The sequence below is a fragment of the Saccopteryx leptura genome, chromosome 6 (assembly GCF_036850995.1).
Source record: "Saccopteryx leptura isolate mSacLep1 chromosome 6, mSacLep1_pri_phased_curated, whole genome shotgun sequence".
In the NCBI taxonomy this organism is placed as follows: Eukaryota; Metazoa; Chordata; class Mammalia; order Chiroptera; family Emballonuridae; genus Saccopteryx; species Saccopteryx leptura.
The window spans coordinates 163,771,651-163,795,538 of record NC_089508.1 but is presented as its reverse complement, the minus strand read 5'-3'; the positions used below and the strand labels follow the sequence as shown (position 1 = coordinate 163,795,538).

General features: G+C 51.6%; 2 protein-coding genes across 3 annotated transcripts in view; one reads left to right on the top strand and one right to left on the bottom strand.

The window, feature by feature from the left end:
• DIAPH1 (diaphanous related formin 1) overlaps window positions 1–11,856 on the top strand; it is a 98,541-nt gene extending 86,685 nt beyond the window's left edge. For both annotated transcript variants that reach the window (XM_066344673.1, XM_066344672.1), the window contains 4 exons: window positions 405–569; window positions 695–830; window positions 2,977–3,063; window positions 9,955–11,856. In XM_066344673.1, coding sequence (XP_066200770.1) covers window positions 405–569; window positions 695–830; window positions 2,977–3,063; window positions 9,955–10,112 — 546 coding nt within the window. In that variant the 3' untranslated portion in view covers window positions 10,113–11,856. The remainder of the gene's footprint in view (window positions 1–404; window positions 570–694; window positions 831–2,976; window positions 3,064–9,954) is intronic.
• Window positions 11,857–13,848: 1,992 nt separating this feature from the next.
• The window catches only part of LOC136377219 (uncharacterized), a 143,134-nt gene continuing 133,094 nt past the window's right edge, over window positions 13,849–23,888 (bottom strand). Inside the window, exons 5-6 of the mRNA XM_066343704.1 lie at window positions 20,717–20,805; window positions 13,849–15,869 (exon numbers count right to left, since the gene is read on the bottom strand). Coding sequence (XP_066199801.1) covers window positions 15,643–15,869; window positions 20,717–20,805 — 316 coding nt within the window. The 3' untranslated portion in view covers window positions 13,849–15,642. The remainder of the gene's footprint in view (window positions 15,870–20,716; window positions 20,806–23,888) is intronic.

Sequence of the window (23,888 nt, the reverse complement as noted above, 5' to 3'; positions counted from 1 at the left end):
ACACACACACACTCTCTCTCACACACTCACACGTATTCCCTCCTCAAAGGTAACCTGTCACCGAACTTCTTTCTCATTTACACCTCATGAATTTATTTTATATAAAAATTGCATTGTATGCATTATATCACTTTTTACCCCAAATCTGTTGTAGCCCTGTTTCCATAGCCGAGTATGCAAAACAGCCTCTTTTTCATCTGCCACCTCCTGTCCCATAGTTGTACCATAGGTGATGGCTTGTCATTCCCCTATTTTGGATACATGGTTTGCTTCTGGCCTTTGCTTCAAGAAAAGCAGTGCTATCTTGACCCTCCTCCTGCGTGCCGGCCTGCATCTCTGAGTCTCCCCTGGGTGGAGAGGTGGGTCTGTGTCTTGGCATGGGGGTCCTTGACTCTTAGCGGCACAGCTTCGTGAAGGACGCCCAGGAGCAGTATAACAAGTTGCGGATGATGCACTCCAACATGGAGACCCTCTATAAGGAGCTGGGCGAATACTTCCTCTTTGACCCCAAGAAGGTGGCTGTGGAAGAATTCTTCATGGATCTGCACAATTTTAAGAATATGTTTGTGGTGAGCAAGGAATACCTGCTGACTCGCGAATGTTCTTCACTTTCCGCTGGGTCGATGTTGGGTGGTGGCGGGCGTGCATACGTATGGGTGCGTACATGCCCGGTGTTTGGATGTTCCCTCCACAGCAAGCAGTCAGGGAGAACCAGAAACGGCGGGAGACGGAGGAGAAGATGCGGCGAGCCAAGCTAGCCAAGGAGAAGGCGGAGAAGGAGCGGCTGGAGAAACAACAGAAGCGAGAGCAGCTCATAGACATGAACGCAGGTAAGCGGGGGAGGAGGCCCGGTGGGTCAAGAGGAACAGTTGGAAGGCTTCTCTGTCTGGAATCTGGAGGCCAGAGAGAAGAGCTCATGTCTGAGCTCAGCGCCTGGCGAGTGATTGCTGGCAGTCCGCTCCCTCCAAGCTCCTGATGCTGGACTTCCACCCCAAGTCAGTTACCCAATTCTCCAAGCTCAGAGCCTCTTCTGCTGTGCTGGTCCCTTCACTGTGTGTCATTTCCTCGGTGATTTTAGTATTGCTGTAACACGTATTTTTTCCTTCTGCCTGTCCAGAGTGCCTCTGGCCTATTTTCATATCCTTCACTAAATCCCTTGTTTTTCTCCCCACAATGTTTTCCTGGCCCTGCCTCTGTCGTTTGATGGTGGCCTGCCCTCCCTTTCTGCCTCTGTGACTAAGTACTGCGCCCCCAGTATTTCAGCACAATCCGATACACTTTTCAGATGGGAAATGGATTGAACTTCTGGAAAGGGGAGCAAGGAAGCTGGCCACCCTTTCCTTTCTTCAGCAGAATCTATTTTACTACCAGAAGCATGTCTTTGTTGAAACATATGGCCTCAATTACTGGCCCTCTGTTTCCTGTCTCTGCTTCTTTCCCGCTGCCGACTCCCTGCCCCCTCTGGCTGCTCCAGCGGAAATACAGCATACATTGTACGTGGCCGAGGTGCCACCCTTCGTGAACCTGAGAGGCCAGGAGCCATCTGAGAGAAGGGGTCCCAGGGCTGCAAGTGTGGTGAGAATGAGAGTGCTTTGCCTAGCGCAGAAGCGAGGGCTGCTCTAACATCCTTGCTCCAGGGCCTGTTCCTTGGCATCGCCTGTTGTGGTAATATCAGGAACTCAAGCAGCAGGAACAGCCTACGTTTAGTTTTTATACTTTTCTGGGAAGCAAAACCCTAGTAATGCTATTTAAGCCCACAGCAAATATTCTTCACCTTGCCCCAGGTACAACCTAGGATGCATTAGGGAAGAGTCCAGCTGACATGTGGGATGAGGGCTGTACCCAGTCATCAGGTGACACAGTCTACCTTTTTCTGGCTCTGGGGTGCCCAGGGCAAGCAAATGAGGTTGGGATGTAGGTCAGCTGCACTGGTGATGTTTAGCCAGCAGGTGGCGCTCAGAGCAGTGAGCCCAGCCTCTTAGCTAGCAGCCTCCTGGCTCCTTGGGATTTCAGTTTCAGATTTCACCATCCTGAGCTGTTGCCATGGAAACAGAGCTGGCTGGAAGAAGGATTCTACGTTAACTCTTTGTATTCTGACCAGGATGCTCCTATTAGATGCCTAACTGGGTTCAGGAAGATGCAGCCACTGGGGGCAGTGAAATATACTCTTGGTCAGTTCTCTCCTTTCCTCAGCTGTGCTCCAAAACTGGAACTGGGCACTGCATGAAAGGTGTATGGAAATTGGAGTGAAACACTAGGATAAAGAGTGATATACCTCCTCATTAATTTCATAATCCCAGACTCTGTCCTTTTATTTTTTTGTGAAGGAGAGAGAGAGGGACAAACAGGAAGGGAGAGAGATGAGAAGCATCAACTCATAGTTTGCAGCACCTTGGTGGTTCATTGATTGTTTCTTCATATGTGCCTTGACTGGGGGCTCCAGCCAAGCCAGTGACCCCTTGCTCAAGCCAGCGACATTGGGCTCAAGCCTGCAATTGTGGGGCATGTCTATGCTCCCACACTCAAGCCGGCGACCCTGCACTCAAGCTGGTGAGCCTGCACTCAGGCCGGCGACCTCGGGGTTTCAAACCTGGGACCTCAGTGTCCAAGCAAATGCTCTTCCATTGCGCCAATGCCTGGTCAGGCCCAGTCTCTAATCTTATCCTGGTCTTGGAGTTGGGCAGTTCTGCAGTTCTCTGAGCCTGTCTTGATTGGGATGGGAAGGAGAGGGTACTGCAGGAAAAGGTCCCAAGGTTTGCAGTGGTCAGTAGGCAGTGAAACCTTCTGTTTGAACCATTTTCAAACAGACACAAGTAAACACGGGCTAAGGCTTAGGGTTGAGCCTTTTGTTTGCTCTGGCCCCCAGCCATCGTGGGCAAGGGGAGGTCGAGTAGACGCCATGCATTTTGTGTGGGGCTCAACACATGCACACTGCTCAGGATGAAGAGCTTACATCTCCATCTTTGTTCATTACAGAAGGTGATGAAACAGGTGTGATGGACAGTCTTCTGGAAGCCCTGCAGTCAGGCGCTGCATTCCGACGGAAGAGAGGACCCCGTCAGGGTAAGTAAGTAAAGGGAGCCGTCCTGCAGTGAAGGAAGTTGGACCTCTGTACTCCTGGTCCTGCTTGTCTTGGGCCAAAGAGCAGGTGGCAAAGATCTGAGGGTTTAGAAACTTCCCCCAAGGTAGTCTGCACATCTGGAGTGGACTATGTAGTCCTCTTCCTCCCATGTTACAAAGTACTGACTTGGAGAACTAGGGCTTGAGGGACTGGCGGCAGGTTAGTTACATTTGATTATTCTTGCATTTCTCCCATCCATGAAGCAGTAACCTGGAGCAAGCGAACCATGGTGCAGGACACGGGTTTGGGTGGGTGTTCAAGTGTGTGATCCAGATTGACCACAATACAAAACTACCTTAGATGTAGGGAATACAGAGAAAAAATAAGTCAGGAGTTCTTACTCTCAACAAGCAGAAGAGATAGAGAATAATAGAAAGTATATAATTCTGTAGAGAGAAGGTGAGGCATCATTACCCCAGGAAGAGAGGGGCACCTCGGTGGCAGGGCTGTGCTGTCAGAACTACCTCTTCCTCGGGCGCATTCGCCCACACTGCACATGCCTTTCCCGTTGACATCCCTGCAGTCTCCTCTCCCAACCCTCAGAAGATTTAACTGGATTATGCTGAGCCAGAGCCTCTAAGAAGAATTATGGGGATCGGAGGATAAATGATCCCGGCATTAGAGTGAGGAAGGATCAGCGGATAAGTGTCCTGTGAAGGCAGCATGCAGTGGTCTACAGACTAGTCCAGAAGAAGGTAGAGCCAAGGTGGCCCCTTACGTGTATTGACCTGCACCACTGTGTCAGGGACGTCCCTTTGGGACTAGGAATGATGGCTTCTTTCCTAGGTTGAAGGGTGGGAATTACAGAAAAGGCACCTCTAAGGGTTTCTCCCTCTGAGGCAGTTAGAGCCGTGTTCCCTCTTCCCTGGCTGGTGCCTTTCAGGCTTGCTGACAGGAACTTTGCTTTAAGGTTATTGTAAAGGGGGAGTTGTGTGGTTTGCTTTAGTCAGTGCTCAGCTATTAACAGAAGTTGGGCTCGGAGTGCCTGGAAAGGTCATAGCCTGGAAACCCCTTTCCTGAGCATCGAGGGTATAAGCAGAGGTAGTCAACCTGGTCCTTGCCGCCCACTAGTGGGCGTTGCAGATTTCATGGTGGACAGTAGCAGAGCAACCGAAGTATAAATAAAAAGATAGGTTTAACTATAATAAGTTGCTTTATAAAGATTTATTCTGCCAAACTTAGCGAAAATCCGACATAAAGAACTTGGTAAGTAATTATTATTATATGCTTTAACTTGCTGTAACTCTGCTTTATAAATTTTATAAAGTAAAGTTACTTCCCTACTTTATAAATCACCATTACTGTGGAACCGGTGGGCAGTTAGAAAATTCTACTACTAACAGATACAAAAGTGGGTGGTAGGTATAAAAAGGTTAACTACCCCTGGTATAGAGCATGTTGGATCCCATAAACTCAGTGTCCTGGCCCAAATGTTGTAGGGTCACTGAGTTTCATCTGTAATGACTGATTGCCCATTTCTAACCATACTGGGAATATCCAGAGGGAAATTCCCTTCTGAGGGCTCCTGTGTGTGACTTCAGAAGCTTCCCTAAACAGGAGGCTCTCTAGTGTGTCTCTCACTCATGTGCTGGTATCCTCTGAATACAGGCTGTCTAGAGGGGAAAAGGGGATAAGACGGGACAGTGTTTAGTCTCATAGGTCAGTGTTTGGGTGGAGAGTGCAGCTGGCAGTATTACTTTTGTGTTTCATCTTTAGAGTTCTTCAACATGGCTTCCCACTCTCCATATAAGGTCATATGGTCTTACGTTAAGCATTTCTAGCCAAATGAAAGCACATTGCATCTTAGTTTTCCTCTGTCCGCTCAGTTGAGCGCCAACCTGGATCAGACTTGGAGGGGAATTCCCTTGTAAGCCTCTTCCTGTGGAACTATGCTAGAATCCCAGATGCTTCCTGCGCACAGGCAGCCAGACATCAGTGGCTTCCCTCTGCCGGGGAGACCCATTCACCACTCTTCCCAAGTGGGGAAACCAGGACTCCCAGGCAGAGGAAGCAGGGATTTTGTTGGAACCTAACTTCTCAGCAAAAGGACCTGAATTGGTCAAACGATTCTGTTCCCCAATGCAAGAAGGCCTAGGAGGAGGCTTATAATAGGAAATAATGATGCAAAAAGAAGGCCAAAGTGAGGACTACATACTATTTAAATTGGCTCCATCGTGTAAACCTATCTTTCTGGATTCTGGGTTCACCAAACACACCTGAATATACCTGGGCATACCTCTCAGGGGAGACACTTGATCTTTAGACCTTGGTGCAGTCACATCAGATATAGTGATGTGGCCTTACAGTGAATATAGACAGAAGGCTAGGCTCACAGGAGAGTGCAAGAGCATAAGACTAGGATCAAGAGGTCACGTCTGGCTCTGATGCTGTCTAGGTTACCTTAGACAAGTTTCTGAGACTCATTTATTTTCATGTATAAAATGAGAGTTGGACTAAAATGGCCTCTAGGGTCCTTTCCAGCTTTACTGTCTTTGTTTGTTTGTGACAGACAGAGAGACAGAGAGAGGGACAGGTAGGGACAGATAGACAGGAAGGGAGAGAGATGAGAAGCATCAATTCTTCATTGCAGCACCTTAGTTGTTCATTGATTGCTTTCTCATTCGTGCCTTGACCGGGGGGCTACAGTAGACCGAGTGACCCCTTGCTCAAGCCAGAGACCTTGGGCTTCAAGCCAGTGACCATGGAGTCATGTCTATGATCCCACGCTCAAGTTGGATGAGCCACGCTCAAGCTGGTAACCTTGGGGTTTTGAACCTGGGTCTTCTGTGTCCCAGTCCAATGCTCTATCCGCTGTGCCACTGCCTGGTCAGGCTTTACTGTCTTCTACTACAGTGACAATAGGATTAAAAGGATAAGGAAGGCTGGACCCAGAAGGTCCCATTCTCAAACTATAAAGGCTCTGGTGGCTGTGGCTTCCCTCAGTGGCAACTGGACTTCTTGTCTCTGCCTGTCCCTCCTAGTCAATTGCTTTGAGCCAAAAAGCCAGCATTATCAAGCAGATCTGCCTCCAGTCCTCCTCAGTCCCAGAGAGAAGAGGCAGCTACCCCTCCTCAAAGAAAGACACTAACCTTCTCCCTAGATTTAAAGGAATGTTAAAAAAATATGTATCTCCCGTCTCTGGAGACCTGAGGGAGTGACCAGTACACAAAGCCCCATTGAGCAGTTGGAAGAGGCAAGTTACTATCAGGGCTGGCTCATTAGCAGTGACACATAAACTGCTGTGATCTGCAGGGTGTGGGGGAACAATGGTTTGAGTGTCAAGGGGAAGAATCCATGTGATTATATTACCGCTACTATTTCAGGCTGATGATTGAGTCTGCTTGTGACTTTAATGACTCAATTTTATCTCCATGTCTGAATTGTGCCCTGTTGTGTACAGGACATCTGTTCATTGGGATAAAAGTCAAGGGAAGAGAGAAGTTCTCTCTGTCCTTCCCTCCGCTACTCCCCTGCTCCCGAACACTCCACTACTCCCTGAGAGTGGGGAAAGGCTGACGCCCTCCCGTGATTAGCACCTGAACTCATAAGTGAAAGGCAGTAAGACCCAGACAAGTCCTTGGCCAGGTCTGCAGAGCTGGCGAATGGTCGAGCCAGAACTGTGGCCCACTTTTGTGAAACCAAGTCCAGAGCTACTTCCATTAAGCCTGGGTGAGAGGACAGTAGATGACCATGACCCTGCTGGATAGGCCAGAAATACTCTTTCCTACCTTCCAGCAAGGAGAGCCCCGGAGGCGATGCAGTTGCGTCAGGGAGTTTTCTGGTGACCACCTGCCTGTAGGTTAAGAGTATTTTCTATACCACTACTTATCCTCCCTCCCCTTTTGTAAAAATAGGACAGGAATGATAATTAGGAGACGTTAGACAATAATGAGTTCCTTAGGATGGTGATGATCACCCCATCTGGCCTAGTTTCCTCTTCCCCAAGGAAGCTTATTAACAAGAGCACTTCCTCTTTATAGTAGTTCCTAGCCTGAGTTTCATAACTATCTTTTTCCAAACCATTAACCTTTTTCTGATTCATCTTTACTAGTGTTATATGGTTGATTTTGCTGGTATTTTTATTCTAGCCCACCCCAAACTTCAGCTTTGACTGCTGTCTCCAGATTGTTCCCTTCTCCCCCATCTTGTATGACTTAATAATGCTCCCTGATGCCATGTAGTCAAAATGTGTATCTGCTTCTGTGGCTACTTTTCAGTAGTCTTAACAAGTACCTAGGTTGGGGAAAGATGGGGAGAGGCCAGCGTTTCTGGATTGTTCAAGCTTTTCAAGCTTTTCAGCTTAACTATGGCCTTGAAGACCCAGGGGAAGCAGGTTCCTTGGCTGTGTTCTGACAAGAACTCTCCTCTCTGATGCTGACCTTGGGCCACACTGTGTCCAGCCCTAGTGTACCTTACTCTTTAGGCTCAAAGGGAAATTTTGGTATTCTCCCTACCTACCATTCATTCCTAATTTTTATGCACTGTGTAATGCACCAGAAGCTTTGACTCTAGAACAGTCTGGAAACATTGCTTGATTAGGTACTACTGGTATCTTAGTTTAGAGGAAGAAACCAAAGAGAGAAAGAGGCTTAAGACGTGCCCCACTCGAACTCTGACATTTCCCCTGTTGCTGAGGACAGGTGTCCCTGGAGTCAGAAGTTACCTCAACACATACACTCTCCTCAAGTCTATCTCTTTCTTTCTCTCTCTGTTTCTGTTTCTCTCTCTCTCTCTCTCTCTCTCTCTCTCACACACACACACACACACACACACACACACACACACACACTTGCAGATTTTCTTAACTGCTGGGGACTAAATTCAGTAAATTCAATTAAGTGACGTTACTACTTTTCCAGACACAGAAGTAGGGACAAGGAAAGGGAGTCTTTCAGAAAAGAGGAGACTAAGTGGGTCTGAGGCAGTTTGCTACAGAGGCTAAGGAGGAGGCAGGAGAGGCGTACACAGGTAGGCGATCCGCGTCACCTCCGGTCCCCTTCTTTTCCTCTCGTCAGTCGCTAAGGCAACATTTTCTGTTCATCGGAGGACGAGTGGTTCCTGTGAAACCTGAGTCTAGGTCACACCTTCCCCCTGTGAACTGGTGGGCCTGTGTCTGTCAGTCAGGCTTTCGCTGTTCTTTCTCCTCTTAGACAATCCCTTGTGCCCCTGGGAGGAGGAAGAGGAAGAGGAGACCTGTGAATTGGTAACCTGTGGGCATGCTATGTGCTCCCTGCTGACCTGTAGGTGGCCTTTGCCATGTGAACACAGTGGCACTGGGTCACGCTTCTGCAGAGAAGCTAACGGCCCTGGTGATGATGTGGACCCTCTAACCCTGTTTGGCTTCTGCCCTCCCTAAAGCGTTTTGCTGGTCCCAAGAATGCAAAGGTGTTCTGGGTGCTTTGTTCGCTGGCTCCTCAGGGCCCTTCCTTCCAGCGCTGCCTGCATTAGGAATGAAGGCTGCATTTAGGAGAGCCGGACTTCATCTGCCCCTGCTCCTGCTCCTTTAAGACTTAGACACTGCTTTCTCCACTCAGCTTTCCCATGACCCAGCTAGCTTTTTTTTTAATTGAGATATAAACCATATACAATTCATTGTTTTTAGGATATTCACAAGGTTGTGCAACCATCGCCACTATCTAATTCCAGAACATTTTTGTCACCCCTGAAGAAAACTACATACCCATTACCAGCCACTCCTCATTCTCCCCTCGCCCAGCCCTTGGCAACTGCTAATCTCACTTCTGTCTCTATGTATAATATTTGCCCATTTCAGACATTTTATAGAAATGGAATTGTAGCATCTGTGGCCTTTTGTGTCTTTCCCCCAGGCAGGCAGCCCTTTGGGTGCGTGTGGTCCCCCCCGTGCTGCTCCAAGGCCTGGGAAGAGGCAGGCGGCACAAGATGGGCACAGTCCCAAGGAACTGCCTTCTGTCGAGGGCACGGGGGCTGCCCTGCTGGGTTCCGTTAATGACTATGAGAGTGTGGGGGACAGCTTTCCGCAGTAGAACAGAAACCCATGGATTGATTGGTTCCTCCTATTTAGGATGACAACTGGAGCTTCACAGTCCCTTCCCCCTGGCTGAGGTATCTTCGTAGGGGTCCCTCCTGGCTGTCCTTGACCCTAGCTCTCCCTTCCCTGACTTACCTCATTATCCCAGGGTCGCCCTGCCCCCACACACAGACACACCATGTAGGGCCCTTGGCATTTGAATCACAGCGGCTACTCTTGAGGGGGTGGGAGAGGGCTAGGTGTGTGGATACCTGGGGCGAGGGAGGGAGACTTGATGGGACATGTGGGAGTGTGACATGCATGTGATGTCAGCGCGTGGCTGCTACCCCTCTGCAGGAGTCCCCTGGCAACCTGCTGAAGGCCAGCCTCAGCTTGGGATAGCCCCCCCCAGGGCTGGCTGGAAGTGCGCTGGGCCTGGGAGCTGCCTGGGAACTGCCAGCAGAACAAGAATAATGCTGTTCACTAAGCTCAAGGCTGTTTAATTCCTGCAACATTACGATGTGGAAGCTGATTTTGAGTTACATGGCTACCACTGGGGCCCTGTTCTGTCCAGCTGCATTCAGACCTTTGTAGTGTTTTACACAGGAAAGCAAGTGCGCGGCTGCTCTGCTGCCTGACCACACTCCTATGTCCTCTGCACCCCGTCCAAGGCTATATTCTGCGTCTTCTCAGATCTCTGCCCCTCCTTCAAAATAAGGGCCTCTCTGAACCGGATGGGGCAGCCACGTTTGCATGGCGTCTGGCTAAATGTCTGCCCTAGAGTTCAGAGGTGGTTAGAGGCTGGGCCTTCTGTGGACGAGATCTCATATGTCTTCTCTTGCAGCCAACAGGAAGGCCGGCTGTGCAGTCACATCTCTGTTGGCCTCGGAGCTGACCAAGGATGATGCCATGACTACTGTTCCTGCCAAGGTGCCCAAGACCAGTGATGGAATCCCCACAATCCTTGAGGAAACCAAGGAGTTGGTTGGCCGAGCAAGCTAATCAGGGTGCTGTGGGCACAGCAGCCCTCAGTGGAGCCCCAGACTGTCCTGCCCTGCAGCATGTGCCTAAAGGATCATGGAGATATCCCCCGGGGTGGCTGCTCCCATCACCCTGTCCCTGTCTTTCTCTCCGGCCTGCTGCTCTCTGTACATCACACACGGCTTCAGCTGCCTGGAGGCCAGAAGGAAGGGGCCATGTGGGGGAGGCCTGAGCCCAACCCAGCCAGCCCTGGCTGTTGTATTACCAAAGCAGCCTCCATGTTTGCTGCCTTAACTCCAAGTGTCTCCTCTGTTACTCTGAGGCCTGCCTCAGACAAGGCCCCGCCTGCTCGCTCAGCCCCTGGCTTTCCAGTGGGCTTCCCATAGGTCAATCTTGCTGAGTTTGTGCTTCTCTCTTGTGGTGTCTCTGGCTCGGAGACCAGCATGGGGCTTGTGAACCTTCGGGCAATATCCCGCCTTCCATTGCTGTCACCTCTGCTCTGCTCTCTCTTCTCCTGGCTACTGTTATTTATTACTAGTGCTGTGGCATTGGGAGCTGCTTCCCAGGAAGTGGGGGGCCTATCCCACCCTTACTTCACTTCCTGAGAAAGGCCTCCCACAACGAAAAGGACCTGGACCACTTTTATCTGTTCCACAGTGGCTTAGGCCAGAGGCTTTAGTGGGCAGGCAGGGCACAGAGACATCGTGGGCCTGCTGCCATGCTGTGTGCCCGCCTCCCTGGACCCTCCATACCAGCCCCGGGCTACTGAGCCGTGGTCCCTCCTGTGCCCTCCCCAGAGCTTTGGTGCATCTCCTCTGGAGTATGGGCTGTATTGTGACCATCCCAACACCTCACCCTCTGTCTCCAAGGAAATGGGAGGTGGAGCCTCCTGGCTGAGAAATTGTTTTGCAAATGGATCTATTTTTGTATGAGATTTCTTTTTTTTTCTTTAAATAAAAATAACTCTTCCTTCCCCCTGTCTTCTCCATAATATAAGAGGCTTTGATGGCAGGTTCCAGAGTCCTTGGGATTTCTCCCCCACAGGCCTCAGTCCTGACGAGGCCCCTGGACCTCCGCCTCAGCCCTCCAGCCTCCTGGGCCCCCGAGACCAGTGCCGACTCTCCCAGCATCCAGTTCTGGCACAGAGGGAAACTCTTCTCTGCTTGAGCTGAACCAGGCCCAAGAGTAGTGGGAGCGCTGAGACCACAGAGCTTTTATAAAGTTAATATATTTATCACGCCAAATGTGCAGATGCTAACCGGACACTGGGCAGGTGGGCATGGGAGTGGCCCCAGGCACCGGAAGCTCCGGCTCTGTTCAAGGTGACACTGTGCCTCCCTGTGCCCCTTTCATCTTCCCACCCCCAAGGAGGGAGAGAGAACAGCACTGTGAGGGCTTGGCCAGAATTGTTAGCACAAGGGGGCTTAGGGGAGACTACGGGCACTTGCACCGAGGCCTGGAGGCCGGGAAGAAGGGTTCTGGCTGCTGGAGCCTCTGTGAAGGCAACAGCAGCTCTCTTGCGCGATTCCGGGAAGACTGGTACAAGGGGCCTGCAGTTCCCTGGGTCCCCTCCCTCCCTGCTGACACCTGGGGTTTTAACCCTTTCTTTTTTAATCTACTTTTGCTAAAATGCATTTAATAATAATAAAAACAAGGGATAAAATGCAAACCTGTTTCCCTCGCCTCTTGGGCTTCTGGGATGTCATCACTTGCAGTTTGTTGGGTTTGTTTCCCACTGTTAATAAAGCATCGAAACGGTACCGCCTTCCCTCCTGTGTGCATTTCTGAGTGGTTTCTTTTTCCTCTCCCCCCTGGTCTGGACATCCACCTCGGCCCCTCCCTCTTGTCCTGCCTCGAATCCCTGGTTGATCCGGCAGAAAGTTCAAGGTGCCCACATGTGCCTGACTCTGTGGTTGAGGCTTAGGGATAATTAACACACGGTGGCCTCTGCCCTGCCGTTTGCCCTCCTTCAGGAAGGGAGCCCCAGTTCAGGCCTCCTGCCCTTCCTCATTGCTGTCTCTTGCCTTGGGTCTCTTTTCTTACATTCAGTTTTAGCTCTCCGTCTCCCAGGCCCCCAGATGTCAGTTTCTGGCAGCACCTGTGCCTCTTGCTGAGGGAAACATCTGACTCCCATTCCCTGACCCCCTCACCTTTTTGGTGGCCACAGACCCCATTCCAGAGGAGAGGGGCTTACACTTGGGTAGAAACCTGAGCCTGCACAGCAGAGGTCATGCTCCAGATGACTTGCTGCTCAGAGTCATACTTGTTTGAGCACGTTGTGACCTGCACAAAGAAACCTCACAATCTATGAGCAGACCCAGAGTAGGCAGGCTCTGGAACTGGGAATAAAAGCCTGTTAAATGGCCCTGGATCCTAGGCAGCTGCCTCTCCAATATGGCTGGGGATGTGCGGGTGGGCTGCCTACTTCCTTTCTGCCTGCCCCCAAAGGCCACTCGTTTCTAGCTCAGAGCTTTATAGGCACACATAGCATTTAGGAGACCAGCTGCAGCTGCTCCCGCAGTGCTCTGCCGGTCTACTGCCGCGCCTAGAATAGAACCCAGGCGCCTGGATCCGCACCCTCCACAGCCTGGTTCTCAGTAACGAAAGCCCGCTTCCATCTCAGCAACTACGCACACCACCCTGCCTCCCACGCTGGAAAGTCTCCCCCAGATACTTAGTTGGAAGGCTTCGTTTCCATGACAACAGACGAGCGAGAGGATCCTTGCAGAGGAAGCCTAGAGACAGTCTCCTCTCTGTGATTGGGCATACCCTCGCTGACCCCCTTGATAACCCCAGTGGGTCTGCCTTTTCTGTCCTGCCCCCTCCCAGTCTTCCCTCCCTCTCTGTGTTTCTTGCGGCTTCACTGGCTGTAGCAACCTCGAAATCCCACTGTGTTTCGAGGAGGCGGGGAGATGGGCCAGCGAACCAGTGAAGGGAAAAGCATGGAGAGAGGAAGGAGGGAGGGCGATCTGGGGTGGGCTATCTGACTTCCTGCTTGCCCTTTCAGTCCCCTTGAGCACTTTTACCCACCCCTCGGGCAAGAAAATGATGAGACCGCTAATTGACTTTGCTGCAGAGAGACAAGCGGGAAGGTGAATTCCAAGTGGGGAAACTGAGGCCCAAACTATAGACCCCGCCTTCAGAGAATAGCCCTCGGCATTCCCTCCCACTCCCGCGGTGTTCCCAAATCCCCCTGGTAGCTGGGGTGGAGTGGGACAGGCAAGGGAGAGTCCCCTCCTCCTCCCGTAAAGCCTGCTAAGGCACTTAGGGATGGTCATTTCAGCGGAGAAGGGGCGGGCACTAAGGAGACATCCCCCGCCCCCTCTCCAACGCAGTTTGCTGGGCGCCAACCCGCGTCTGCCCCCGCGTGCGGGTCTCCTCTTCTGCCTGGAGACTGGCTCTTGGAACCGTAACAGAGACAGCCGCAAGCATCCAACTGCACACTCGATTGCACACTGACACGCCGCGCTCGGATATCCCCGCCCCCACACGGACCCCAAGCCGATTACAGACACGGTATACAGATCCACCAGCACACTTACTATCAATCGCACACTATTACATATGCACAACTGTTGCAAGCATAAACAACCACATTTGACAGTCATACACAGACTAAAGGAAATGGCACAAAACCAGGACGCAGACACCATAATCGCCTCCTGATCCCACTCTTTCTTCTAGTATGCACCCCTTAGCTCATCACTCCATCCAAACGTGTCAGGAATCTCCATCTCTTACACAGAAACGTTCAACCTTTCAGAAGAAACCTTTTTATTTTTTCAAAGAAAAAAAGCCATATAAATATTAGAGTATAAAACTTGCGTGAGACACAGGGAAGGGGTAGGGAGCTACGTGACTATGCAAAGAGAGCGCTTATAGGAGTCAGTATCAGGGGAGGGGTCCCGCAGCGCGTGGACACAGCACAAAACACAGCACGGGCCACCGCAGGCAGATTCAAGGACAGACGGCTGCGCGGAGCCCGCCGCCCGCTGCCCACTCGCCATCACGGAAAAGCACACCGCACTACACTATTGGCTATTCTACACCAGCCAAAAGAGGGAAAGAGGGGGCCTCTACACTACTGTAAGGACAAGGTGGGGTTCCCGCGCAGCCCTGCTAAAAGAACGGGACTCCGCGGGGCAGAAGTGGGTGGGCAGAGAAGGTTTATGCACAAGGAGGCACTGGGGACTTTAACCAGACTGGCCACTAGGGGGCGGACTGGAGGCCTGGGCAGTGGGCCTTCACAGAGAAAAAAATGGCACCTGGCAAGGTGAAGGACCCAGGCTTGGCGAATGCAGGGTCCCGTGGAGAAGCCTGAGCCCGGGCTGAGACTTCCTATCCATTTGGGCCCTGCTGTAGCTCCTTGTCTCCCCCACCCAGGTGCCAAGAATGGCCTGGCTGGCCCTCCCTTCCTGCTGGGGGTGGGGGGCACATCGATCCCTCCACTAGCGGCACCTCTGGAGTACCCAGCACCCACAGAGGCCCCTCTCACCTCTCTAGGGGACCTGATCAGATCTTCCTTGGACTGTAATGCCAGCTTAATTCCATTGGTTCTGGTAGCTCAGCCCAAAGCTGGCTGCTTGGGTGGAGCCCTGTATGTGGTAGATGAGGGTCCAGCCTGATGCTTGGTTTTATGGATGGAATCTGAAGGTCTGGCTAGTACCCTGGGGACATACAGAGCCTCCTGCAAGACCCTGTTAACTGATGGGTCAGGAATTGTCCACCCCCCGTCTACATGCACACCCTTCCCTTCTTCATCTTACCTCCCCATACTGTCTTGGAACATGCAATGGAGTCTCTTGTTTGGGGCAGGGGCAGTCACAGCATGCAGTGGGAACATCAAACAATGAAAAACAAAACAAAACAAAGAACTGGTCCCTAGGGCACTGGGAAGAGGCATGGTAGCAAAATGCCCTCCCTAAATCCAGCAAGCATCAGTACCATGGAAATGGTGACTATGTCTCCCAAAACTTGAGGTTGGTCTCAAGCTCTGGAAGGAGGTGAAGGGACTGGCCCCAAACCATGCTTAGGGCAAGTTTGAGAACTGAAGGAGAGACCAAGAGGTCATGATGCCTTCCCAACTCTTCAGAACTATGAGCCTTTTTAGGTCACCATGTACCTCAACACCCCACCCACCTTACTCAAGAAAGAGGAGCTGTTGAACCGGAGTGGGGTGGGGCAGCGTGGGTAGGAGAGAGGCAGCGGATGACCGGGCCTGATTGAATTTGGAAGATGATGGAGTTCAGCTGTAACTAAAACAGATGTGATAAATGATGTCTACACTAACCCCACTACCCCCATGGGCACAGCAAATGATTGATTGTATGGGGGTTCCCAGGAGAACTCCCTTTGCATATTTAATCTCCTGGGGGCAGAGAGGGGGGTGTTGACTGGGCACTTGTTTCTGTTTCCCAAGGGGAGCATGGCCTGGGCCCCCCACCAGGATCCTGGGGGTGAGCCCTGAAAACGCCATCCTGGGTCCAGGCAGGGAGAGGCTGGGTTGATTTGGGGGGGGAGGTGGCCCTGTGGCTCTGGCCTGGCCTCCACATTACTTCTTTTCCTTCTTGCCCGACTTCTTCTTGTTGCCGTTGCCACCTGCCGGGGCCTTGCCATCCCGTTTGCCAGCTGCGTTGGTCAGTGTGGCGTTGCTGCCAGGGATATAGACATTCTGGCGGTAGTCGGGCACATGCTGCAGGGTGAACTGGGGGCCATAGCGAGCACTCAAGCCCATGGTGCCGGCACCTCCTCCCAGGGTGGAGCTCCCATCAGCGGCTTCTGCAAAGACAGGAAAGTCAGGGACTAAACTTTGGTTCCCAACAGTCACTCTCTTATAGTTCAAGCAGTTAATGAATGCCTGCAAAGAAGCGGGCCCTGACCACGCTGAGCACTGGGGAGACAGTCTCTATCACAAAGGGTGGAGGCACAGGACTCTGGACTAATAGCCTAGGTTTGATTCCTAGCTCTTTTACCTATTCAGTTAAGGTAAGAGCTTAACATATGCTAGCTGTTACTTCTCTCAGGGCTGAGACATTGGCTCTCAAATCCTTGTCCTGGCCCTTCTGAAGGGAGCCTCTCTGGTTTCCACTCTGGACTGTGGGCCCTGGGGCCTTCACCCGTGCTTTGGGCACCCTCCTTTCCTTCTCCAGCCCGTGCCTGACGCCGAGTAGGTATTCAGTAGTTCTGTTGTTAGTCAGGAATGGGTGCTCCTCCAGGTGTTCATTACAGAACAGCAACTGACCCCAGTCTGTGCCAAGCACTTGGCTAGATGGTGCACGTACATGATGGTTTCTAACCTCAGCACAACCCATGAGGCATGTGGTGTGATGGGGAAGCAAGGCTCAGAGAAGGTAAAAGACTATAGCCCACGGCCATCCCAGCCAGCACAGGTTAGAGCAGGGGTGAGGCCTAAGAGTATGTAAGGTGTACAGCACCATTACCAGAAGTGTGGTCCGAAAATTCTCAGGGTAAAGGAGAGGGAGAAGAGAGCCCTGAGCAGTGCTCTACGAGGCTGAGTAGAGGATGATTCCAGGGCCGGACAGGCTCATGGTGTCAGAGCCAGGTGACATCAAAGGCAGGCAGTGTCCTGCCCAACTTCCCGCTGTACACAAGAAGACACAAGGGTCCAGGCAAGTGCGGACTCTGGTCCTGGCTCAGCATCGCCTGGGAACTTCGTAGAAATGCACTCTCTGATCTGCATTTTAACAAGATCTCCAGATGACTGGTAATCAGATTGGAGGCAGAGAAGCACAGGAGTGGGTTTTTTTTTTGGGGGGGGGCTTCAGAGAGACAGGGCTCCATTCAGGGTCCAGGCACTCGGAAGTGCCCACTGAGAGTTAGCTGCTGCTGTCATCATCATCACCATACAGTGTGTCATTTGGGAGTGTGTGTGTGTGTGGCTGGGGGGAGGAGCCAGCAGTTTGGATGGCTGTGGCTGAGTTGCTAAGGGAACTGGAGTCCTCCAGCAGAGGGAGGGTTAAAGGCCCAGGAATGGCCAGCCTGGCCAAGCTTTCCTCCAGAGTCCCTCTACGCCCCCACCTCCAGGCCCTGGGAGGGGACAGAGAGGGTGACTAAAGCTGGAGAGGCTGAGTAATCCCGGGACACAGACCAGGGATTGAGAAACAGACAGGAAATATTTTCAAAGAATGGCACAAGGTGGGGGAGGGGCATGAGAGAAGGAAAGGAGAGATGAGCCCCTTCCGCCTCCTCACTGCAGGCTCAGGTTTCTACAGCCTCCCTGTCAGTCCCGAATCTCCAGATCAGAGGGCCTTCAGGGGGGCGGGGAAGAGGGGCTGGAGAGAGAGAGCCGCTGCCCACTACCTTCCCCCCTCCTCCTCCCCCAGCCCTCTCATTGTACCAGCATTTCTGTGTTTCCCCTAATTGACTCCAGGCGGGAGCTGGGGTCTTTGACTGCCGCCCCCTTCCCTCCCACCTCCCCTCCTCCAGCCTGGGAATGGAGGGGATGGGGGAGGGGCCTGATCCGGCTTTAAGAGCCAGGATTCCAGAGTGATTTAAGGGCTAGAGGGGAGACTTTAAAACTCCGAAGAAGAGTGAGTGAGCTCGACAGAGAGAGCTGGAGAAACAGAAAGAAAGGAAGGGCTTGACTGGGTACCTGGAAGCCAGGCCCACCCACATCCTACATGCACCCAGATCTCTGAGGAGCACTCAAGAGGGAGAAAATGACAAGGCCAGCCCCTGTGACCTCCCTCCCAGGAGCACAGGCCCTGTGGGGTGCAGTGGAGTTGAGCTGGACCAGAAGGGAGAGGAATATTAACAGAAAGAGGCTGACACTTCAGTTCTGCCTGCTCAGCTCTGACACTAAGGAGCTGCGTGACCTTGACCCAGGCCCTACATGATTCAGACCTCAGTTTCCCTGCCTGCACATCTGGGGGGGGGGGGGTTGGATTGCAGCCACTGACCCACAGGATCAAATCTCTAATGGCCCTTCTTTCTACCCCCACAAGACCCATGCTGGGCAGGACCAGGCTCTTCCCTCTGTCTCAGAGAGACAGACTTGGAAGAGCAGCACGACAAACCTGGGCACCCACTGGTTTGGAAGAGGCGGAGTGGCTGACCCTCTGCCCTGTGCCCATCTCTCCTCGATACAGCTCTGGGGACCGCAGCCCACCGCCCCTTGCCTCCTGCCCTCCCCACCCCAGGGCTGAGGGCAGCAATTATAGAGCAGCCCAGGAAGGCCTGTCAAGTTAGACCTCAACCAGCTGAAGTCCAAACCGCAGGCTCCTTGAGAGCACACCTCCTCCTTGAAATGTTTGTTTAAGAAGCCTCCCAAGTGTGCTTACTCTCTCCCTCTTACGACTGGCCCTCAGCAGCCCGGCAGGCCTGGCTGGCTGGACTCCAGCAACCTCTCTGGCTCCGGGGCAAGGAAGCTGGGCTGAGAGTGAGAGGAGGGCCTGACCCTGCCACCTCCACCCCTGGGCCTGTTCCCCAGGGCCCAGGCTTACACTCAGGTCAGGCCTTGTGTGGGCCGGGGGCCAGAGCCCCGAGAGGGGGGCCAGCCTGCAATGACCCAGGGGACTGTCTGGGTGGGGTTGGGGCCATAAATATTCCTTTTCTGTTTTTAAAATCTGGATTTAGGCTAAAAAGCCTGCTTCTCGGCCTTAGGGCTCAAGGCCACAAGAGCTAAATATACCTGACTGTCTGTTTACTTCCCTCAAGAACCCCACTTGGCATCTCCCCAGACCAGCTGCTTCCCTCTTCCATACTCAGCATCTGGCCTCTCTGGGCCCAGCTCTGCCCGGGAAGTGGCCTCGGCCACTTCTGCCACCTCTCCCTCCCCAACCACAGTCCTGGCCCCACTCAGCCTCACGGACATCATCTGGGGGAAGCTCGCCAGACTTAGCAAGTAAAAATACAGGGTGCCCAGTTAAATAGGAATTTCAGGTAAACAACGAGCAATTTCTTAGTGTTGTGTGTCCTGATACTAAGCTTTGGGACCTACTATGCTAAAATACTGTTTGTTGTTCATCTGAAGTTAAAATGTAATTGATTGTCTCATATGTTACCTGGCAACCATCATCTGGGAGAGTAATGCAGAGCAGTGAGGGTTCAGCCCCTAGGTCTGTTCAGCTAAAAGGGAAACTGAGGCTGGGTCTCAAGGCAGACATGGTCACTGTAGCAGAAAGGACAGAATCTTGGGAGTCAGGCCAGGTTAGACTTGCCACTCTGCAGCCTTGGAGAAGCGACTTTTTAGTTGTCTCCTCTGTCAGATGTAAGTAATCAGACCTGCCATGCCGAGCTGCTGAAAGGGTTCATTGATGTGAGGCCTATAAGGTTTGTCGAGCACGTGCCTGGGACGGTTCACTGGCGTGGTTATGGTGGTTATTGTTCTGATTTACCTGGTTCTCTACCCACTAGTCCTCCATGTCGGAAAGCAGGACTGTCACTATGTGAGGACAGCGCCTTAGTCCCCCACCAGCCTCCATATATAAGCTCTTCCTTATTAATAGGAATTATTCTATTTCTGCCTTCTATCTACTTCTATGGACCAATAAAGATAATAACCAGTTTTAGCTACTACATATTGTGCCCTTACTCTCTGCCAGTTCTGTGCTGAGGTTTTATATTAGGCCAGTGGTTCTCGACCTTTCTAATGCCGTGACCCCGCAATACAGTTCCTCATGTTGCGGTGACCCCAAACCAAAAAATAATTTTGGTGGCTACTTCATAACTGTAATTTTGCTACAGTTATGATTCGGAATGTAAATACCTGATATGCATTATGTATTTTCCTATGGCTTTAGGCAACCCCGCCAGGGTCGCGACCCACAGGTTGAGAACCGCTGTATTAGGCCTTCATAACACCACAATGAGAGCTGTTATTATTGTACCCATTTTAGAGTCAGTAAAACTGAGGCCCATAGTAACTTACCTGAGGACTCACAGTTAAACAGGGGTGCCAGAATTTGAATTCATGCTGATCTGCCTCCAAAGCCTGTGCTCGTAAGTACTAATGATATTATTCTACTTCTCCTGTTCAGGACCTTGTGACTCTTTCGGGGAAAATAACCATCAACTGAATCTCTATTGCATGTGAAGTTCTTTGTTAGCTGTATGGGAAAACCAAAATCCTGCTCCAAAGATGGGGTTAGCAAAAAAGAGAAAGGGCCTCACATATCCAGAGCCTGCTCTCTCTGCTGGGACTAGCCCCACCTGCATCCCTGGATGGAGGGCCTGGACCCTGTACCTCCTGCTTTGTGGTATCACCTCATTTAATCCTCACAACTGTCCTTTGAGCTCACTGTCCCCATTTTCTGGGCTGAGGAAACTGAGGTTTAGAGAGATTAAGCAAATTGATCAAAGTCACAAAGATCGTAAGTGGCAGAGCTGCGCTGGACTGACGCTATTCCCTTCCAGGGCCAGGCTCTCAACCCCTACTCCCCACATCTTGAAAGCTCTTCCCTTGTTCACTTCCCTCTGGGCAGCCCAGGACCCCATCCCCCAGCTGTTCCTCAGCCTGGCTTTATGTTCTGGAAGTATGAGTCCTCTAAAACCAGCAGAGAGATTCAGAGAAATCATGCAGGTGATAGCCAGTCTCAGGGCATGGTGACTGGGTGGCTCCAGAACCCCAGGTCTCTCATCCCAACACACACACTGGCACAACTCACCGCTGGCGGAGGCCAAGATCATGGCTTGCAGCATCTCTGTGTCAAACTGGTTGTTGGGCCAGGTGCCAGTTTCATCGCCATTTTGGGAGCTGGAGGGAAAGCAGAATGGCGAGTGAGCACAGTGGCCAGTCCAGCTCATGCCCCTCCTGTCCTCTCCCAGGGCTCCCAAATCTAGTACCTTCTCCCCACCAGCTCCCTTTCAGCAAGGTAGAGGGTGATTTATACCATCCTTCAGAAGCCAGACTCCATTTGTCAGTCTCCCAAACCAGCTCCCTGCTGTCTCAGACACTGTGGCCCTTACACAGATAGAGCAGGACAAACTGTGAGTTGCCCTCCGCCCCGCCCCGCCCCGCAGGAGAGAGCGGTGCTTACTGTCGCTGTGAGGGAGGTCTGAGGGAGTGAGGGTGGTCTGAGGGAGGTCGGGCCTCTCCCCAGGGCAATGAAGGTGAGAAGTGGGGGAGATGTGTCAGAGCCAGAGAAAGGGGTGGGGAGGCAGGAGGCCCCGGGAGACCCTGGAGCAAGGACTTGCTGAACTCTCAGGATAAAACCGGGGGCACACAGAACCCGCCCCTCCTATTTTACATGAATACCTCTCCCCCTCCCGAACATCTACCAACAAACTTTCTCAAGGCACTTCCTCGTTCCTCAAGCTCTCCCTTATAGCAAAGCCTGGGAAGGTACTGTTCTCTGGGGTGCCAGTTCCCCACCTCTGCCTCGATAAAATAGACAGTTTGTCACAGGGGATCCCTAAGCCCACCAGATGCAGCTCTGTGGGGCAAGACTGCCTGCCCCTTCCACTGCAGCACCAAATTAAGACCTTTAGATGCTCTGTGCACTGAGAAGAGCCCAGAATGAGTCATAATTGTGAACAACGCCACCCCTAAAAGAACCCTAAGGAATGCCAACCCAACGTAGGTTTTTCCTGTAGTAGTGACATTTCCATGCTTTTTTGGAATTATCAAGGATCAAATCATTTCCATTTCTGAGGAGAGGGGGAAGCACCCTGACACATACAGAGTCGATTAGGGGACCGTCTGGCACGCTGAGGTTCCTCAGTAAATATTCATTGCCTAAATAAATGGGCAAGGGCACATGGGGAGTGCTAGGTCACTGTGAGGATCTGGTGCCAGGGCAGAGGCGACCTTGAAGGCATGAGTGTGTGTGTGTAAAGAGACAGAAAACAAATGTGCAAAATATTAACAAATGATGAATCTAGGTAAAAAAGAGTATTCAGAAGTTCATCATACTATTCTTTCATCTTTTCGATAGGTTTGAAACATTCCAAAGTAAAAAATTGAAGGATAAAATTAAGTTATCTGGAAGGTGGGTGTTGGGGGAGAGAGCGTTCCAGGCAGAGGGAATGACCTGTCCTGAGGCTGGGGGATGCCCGGTGAGGTTACAGGACTAAGGGAAAGCCAGTGTGGTCACCAAGCCGAGCTGATAGCAGGCCGCCAGCAGAGCGGACACTAAACATTTTGGTTTCATCCTAAGAGCTCTGGAAAGCCACTGAGGTGTTTCAAAGGCTGTTGTCATGATCAGATTTAGGTATTTAAAGATCACTCTTGCTTCTGTGAGGGGACTGAGGGTTGGGTTACCTCTGGGAGCACAAGAGCCCAGGGATGGGGCTCAGCCACCTCTGCCACCTCGGTGAAAATCCAGGGGTCCTGACTGCAGCCTGACACAGCTCTCGGTGGGCCTGCCTAAGGGCCTGGGGCCTAGGTGAAGGGCCTCGCGGGGGCAGAGGGCAAGAGCAATGGTGGGGGGCATTCTGGAGAAGACCTGGGGGCTGTCCTGCAGAGGAGGGTAGTGGTGTTGAGGGCATAAAGGGAGGCGGGAGGGGGTGGGCTAGGCTGTAAGGAGGATGCCACGGAAACACTTGAAGGTTGGAAGCCAAGCACAGGGGCAGGTTGCCAGCTCACTGAAGCTGGGCAGGAGAGGAGTGAAGTGGAGAAACTTCTTTTGAACCATTTCCGGAGAGCTTCCTATTTCTGTACACTGGGCTGACTGGAAGATATATATATATACAAAATACATGGTCTATTTCAGCCTCAGAACCACCTGCAGATAAGTGTTGTGATTATCCCTGTTTTCCAGCAGATGAAATCAGGGCTCTGAGAGGTTGAGAAACTCTCTCAAAGTCACACAGCTGGTAAGTGGCAGAGCTGCAACCTGACATAGGCCACTGTGGCTCCAAAGCCCACGATCTTCTACACAACATACTGGCCTTCAGAGAGGGCCTGGGCCCCCAGCAGTAGGGGCAGAAGACTCTTCCAGGATTTGCGTAACAATGAGAAATAAAAGTAGAGGAGAGAGACTATATCTAATTGGCCATTTCCAAGTACCCACTGTGTGTCAGTGTCTGTGACAGGCCCAGGGACTTAAGAGATGATAGATACAGTCCTCACCCTAAGGAGCTGGTATCCTGGTGTGCTGGCTGTGAGCTGGGGAGCATCCCAGAGACTGTGCTCTGATCAAAGGTTTCCTGCCTGAATCAGGCTCAGAAAAGGAAGAAATCTGGGGAAGCCCCCACCCCACCCCCACCAACAGCCTGGATTTGATAAAATGTAAATGTATGTATATATTTTCAGTGTAGTAAAAGCCTCTCTCAGCCTTTACAAATATACATATACAGGGTTGGGGAAAGGTAGGTTTCCAGTTCATATGGAAAATAATACAATAACTAATTAATAATAATCCAAGCATAAACTCTGTTTCATGTCCTCATAACTGTAAACCTACTTTTGCCCCATCCTATATGCAAGGCTATTATGCAGTAATTAAATGACTTTTCAAGAACTTTTTATGGAGTGAAGAAATTTTTATGACATGTTGAAAAGACAAGAAAAGCTACAATACTAATAAACAGTATGACATCAATACATCAATTACTACAAAGAGAAAAAACTGGTGAGATACACCAGTTTACTGGGAGTGAAAGTTCTCACTATTCTGTGAACACATTCATAAACAATTTATTTAAGTTTATCAGATTTTTTTTTTTTTTTCTGAAGCTGGAAACGGGGAGGCAGTCAGACTCCTGCACGCGCCCGACCGGGATCCACCCGGCACGCCCACCAGGGGGCGATGCTCTGCCCATCTTGGGCATCGCTCTGTCATGACCAGAGCCACTCTAGCGCCTGGGGCAGAGGCCAAGGAGCCATCCCCAGCGTCC